Genomic DNA, 4079 nt, shown 5'->3' on the forward strand with positions numbered 1-4079 from the left:
TATCAATCATTAATATGCTAAACTTTAAATTCCTACAGAATTTGGAAAAAAAATTAAAAATTGGTAAAAAATTAGAAATAAACAACTTTAAACTTTTACACAGAAATTTAGAAATTAACCATATACAACATTGTATCAGGACATTCCTATGACATTTGTTTCTTGTCTGTTTTCATTTATTACCTTTTTTTAATTTTTATTTTTAGAAAAATATGGAATGTTTCACGAATTTGCATGTCATCCTTGGACAGAGGCCATGCTAATCTTCTCTTTATACTCCAATTTTTAGTATATGTGCTGCCAAAATGAGCACAGTTCTTTGCATATTCTGAACTCAAGTTCTTTGCTGGATATATATAGAAAGTGTTTTCTTCTACTCAGTACCTTGTTGATACCTTTTACTTTTAGAGATGTTTTTCCATAAGTATTTATCCATTGTTTATTTGGGTTTTTGTGTGAACCTGTTTTCTTTCTTTTGGGTTAATACTTAAGATTGTGATAGCCTAGTCATAGACATTTTCCATTGTTTCCACCTTGTTTTCTATCCTGGAAGCTTTTTTTTTTTTAGTACCAGGTATTGAACTCAGGACCTTGCACTTGCCAGGCAAGTGCTTATTCTACTGAGCTATCTCCCTGACCCTATCCTGGAGGCTTCTGATTACCTTTCTTTTACCAGCCAGTTTGTCATTTATTTTTATACCATAGAGTGTTAACAATGCATTTACATTTGTTTTAACATACCAGTTACTTAATGAGGTTCTTGGTAAGAAATTTAGAAAACTAATTTATGAGGATAAATTCCATTTTTCAGAGCAAAAACTGATCTCAGGTAGCCCAGGAGCTGAGGAACAGCATTGATTTTTGATAAAATCTGTGAGTCTACTGTTTTCTGATCCACCTTGGGCTGCTCTGAAATCTTGTATCTCTTCTCTGTGTTGGTGATCTCACCATCCTGGTGTCTGGATTTCCACAGCTGCTGCTTCTTGAAGTAAGCATAAATGAGGTGTTTGGGGATTTTCACTTTGCTGATACCAGTTTTTGTGGAGGTGGCATTGACAAATTTCTGGTGTGTTCTCTGTAGAGGAACTCGATTAAGGGTAAGAGTCCCAGTCACAGGTAGCAAGCCACTGGCCATCTGCTTCAGAAAGACCAGTCTCTTGCCTCTGTGATACTGAGTGAGGATGATCAAGATGGTCATCCAGGAGTGATGCTAGCCCAAAGTTTCATCACATGCTGACTGAAAGGTTTCTTGCTGTAGCTCAGTAGCTTTTGGGGTACATCAGTGGGGTAGTATCTAGGAATTTTTCAAAGCTTAACTACCCATGTACCACCTTTCTTGTCACCACTGACTGGTTTTTGTGATAGTAGCAAGAACCTTCTTTTTCTTTTCAACCTTCGATTTAGCAGCTGTGTACTTTCTGTTGTGCAAAGCTTTTCTGGAATACATAGCCGATAGGTAGTATCTACCAATTCCTCTAACTAGGACAGGATTTTGGCTGCAGTGGGGCTGCCCCTTCTTGGACCTTTTTGCCTTCACCTCACCCCTTTTATCAGTGCCACTGGCAGCAGCCTTCTTGGCTTTGAGTTTCTTGTTTTATCTGGCTTCTCAGTTTTTTCACCCACCATCTTTCGAGATGAGAAAGAAACTCACATTTACATTGTGAAGAGGTTATAAAACAAAGGAGAACATGCTAGAGAAACTGTATATGTCCTGCAAAGGCTAAATTATTTACTTGATAGTGCTTTATTAAAAGTTTGCTCCCTAATCTAGCATAATGCCTCCATTACAGATGAGCTACTATTTAAGGAGATTAAATATAACAGTTATAAGTCTCCCATTCTGGCAATTCATTCTTCTCTGTCACAAGTATAGGGGCTGGTGAGATAGCTCAGTAGAATAAGCACTTGTCTGGTCAAGCACAAGGTCCTAAATTCAATCCCGGTACCACAAAAAAAAAAAGTATATAAGGAATATGTAACAGACACTGTACCCAGTTTGAGGATTTTAATTTTTGAAAGAGATTCTGTAATAAACTTTATACATTATTTAAAGATTAAATAGCTGAGCATAGTGATGCATGCTCAGTACTTTGGAGGCTGAGGCAGGAGGATTGCTGAGTTTTAGGCCAGCCTGGGTTACATAGAGTTGAAGGTGAGCCTGAATGACATAGCAAGACCCTGTCTCCAAAAAATTAATAGGACTTAAAGATGCTGAGTAACTGAGATGATGAGAACAGCATATTGAAATTTATCTGGAAGATTCATAGCATTTGGCAGCACATTGACTCAAACCTATATCTGTTTGGCCCGAAACTTTCTCAGCTGAGAAACAGATTACTGATAGCCATCTTAGAGGACTGTTGCTAAGGAAAAAGAAGGCAAGATATCAAAACAAAAACACTTGCAACATATCTGACATATGGACTTTGGAAGTATATAACTACTGTGATTATTTTAATTACTTTGAAATGAAAATGCTCTGTTTCTAGACTCCTATGGTGACCCTTTCTGGCCACACGGAAGCAGTTTCCTCAGTACTGTGGTCAGATGCTGAGGAAATCTGCAGTTCATCATGGGACCATACAATCAGAGTGTGGGATGTTGAATCTGGCAGTCTTAAGTCAACTCTGGTAAGATGTAACTTTCAGTGGTCCTGTTAACTTTGGTCTTTTAAGTGATAAACTTCTAAAAATGACTGTTCTTAGCATTCTGTGGTTAAATGTTATTTCCTTTTCTTTTTCAGACAGGTAATAAAGTGTTTAATTGTATTTCCTATTCTCCACTCTGTAAACGTTTAGCATCTGGCAGCACAGATCGGCATATCAGACTGTGGGATCCCCGAACTAAAGGTGAGTTGTATAATCCACTGAGGGGTGTAAAATTTTTTTCTATAATATACTTTTTAGGTTTGCTCTGCTTTTCTAAAGTTTACAACATCTTTTTTGCTTTGTTCAGATGGTTCTTTGGTGTCGCTGTCCCTAACCTCACATACAGGTTGGGTTACATCAGTAAAGTGGTCCCCAACACATGAACAACAGCTGATTTCAGGCTCTTTAGATAACATTGTGAAGCTGTGGGATACAAGAAGGTAAATTCTAATTATACTGTATAAAACAAAGACATTAATCAGTGTTGTATACTGAGAATACTGAAATGATTATTCAACTCGGGTAAAAAAAGTCTGATTATACTTGATAAATATGGTTATTCACAAAAAAACAGGATCAGGGCTAAGGAGATAGCTCAGCAGCACAGCATAAATTCCTGCCTGGCAACCCAAGGTTTCCAGTTTAATCCCCAGTACTGAAAAACAAACAAACAAACAAAAAAACACCAAAAAGGCAGTATTAAAGGATACTGTTGTTTTAGCATCCTGAAAAACCCTAATTCTATGTGTCTTAGTTACTTTTCTCCCATTATTGGGACAAAATACCCAACCCCTAAAAATAGGGAAGGAAAGGTTTATTTAGCTTACAGTTGGTGGAGGTTTCAGTCCATAGGCTGGTTCCAAGGCAGAGTGCCACATGGCAGAGGGTAGCAGTTCGTGGCAAAGGAAAAATCAAAGACTGAAGGCAAAAGGGAGAAGAAGCAGTAGCAGTGGCAGAGGCAAGTCTTTCCCCTTTCTTTGTATTGCCTTCAGGCTGTCTGCCCCAGGGTGGGTGTAGCACTTACACCCTTAACCCCAGCAATACTCAGACTCATAACCCCAGCCTTGGATCATGAATTAATCACAAACTGTATAACCATGCCCCAGTGACTATATGAGGCTTTGTGGGGACACCTAGATACAAACTATAATACCATGTTATGTTATCTTTTATGAAAAGAAAAATGTTAAAAGCCTATGCTTATGCTTGCTTCGGCAGCACATATACTAAAATTGGAACGATACAGAGAAGATTAGCATGGCCCATGCACAAGGATGACACGGAAATTCATGAAGCGTTCCTTATTTTTAAATGTGGTTTCATGTTTTAAAAACCCCCTGCTTCCTGGTCTAGCTAGCTGCCTTTCGGTCCTCTCCTGCGTGAGTGCTGATCGGGGGCCCTGAGCTCAGTAATAAATGGCTTTCCAAATTC

The 4079-nt window shown here is 38.3% G+C and overlaps 1 protein-coding gene and 2 non-coding genes across 3 annotated transcripts in view; 2 read left to right on the top strand and 1 right to left on the bottom strand.

Annotated features, from left to right (window-relative positions):
- Wdr12 (WD repeat domain 12) overlaps positions 1–4079 on the top strand; it is a 29793-nt gene that overhangs the window by 20505 nt on the left and 5209 nt on the right. Inside the window, exons 6-8 of the mRNA XM_004626736.3 lie at positions 2490–2630; positions 2744–2849; positions 2956–3088. Coding sequence (XP_004626793.1) covers positions 2490–2630; positions 2744–2849; positions 2956–3088 — 380 coding nt within the window. The remainder of the gene's footprint in view (positions 1–2489; positions 2631–2743; positions 2850–2955; positions 3089–4079) is intronic.
- Positions 207–313, bottom strand: LOC111815459. The gene has a single exon (XR_002820146.1). It is a non-coding gene; the product is annotated as a U6 spliceosomal RNA (small nuclear RNA).
- Positions 3851–3957, top strand: LOC111815454. The gene has a single exon (XR_002820141.1). It is a non-coding gene; the product is annotated as a U6 spliceosomal RNA (small nuclear RNA).

Source organism: Octodon degus, unplaced genomic scaffold (genome assembly GCF_000260255.1).
Source record: "Octodon degus isolate 3935 unplaced genomic scaffold, OctDeg1.0 scaffold00016, whole genome shotgun sequence".
NCBI classification, from domain to species: Eukaryota; Metazoa; Chordata; class Mammalia; order Rodentia; family Octodontidae; genus Octodon; species Octodon degus.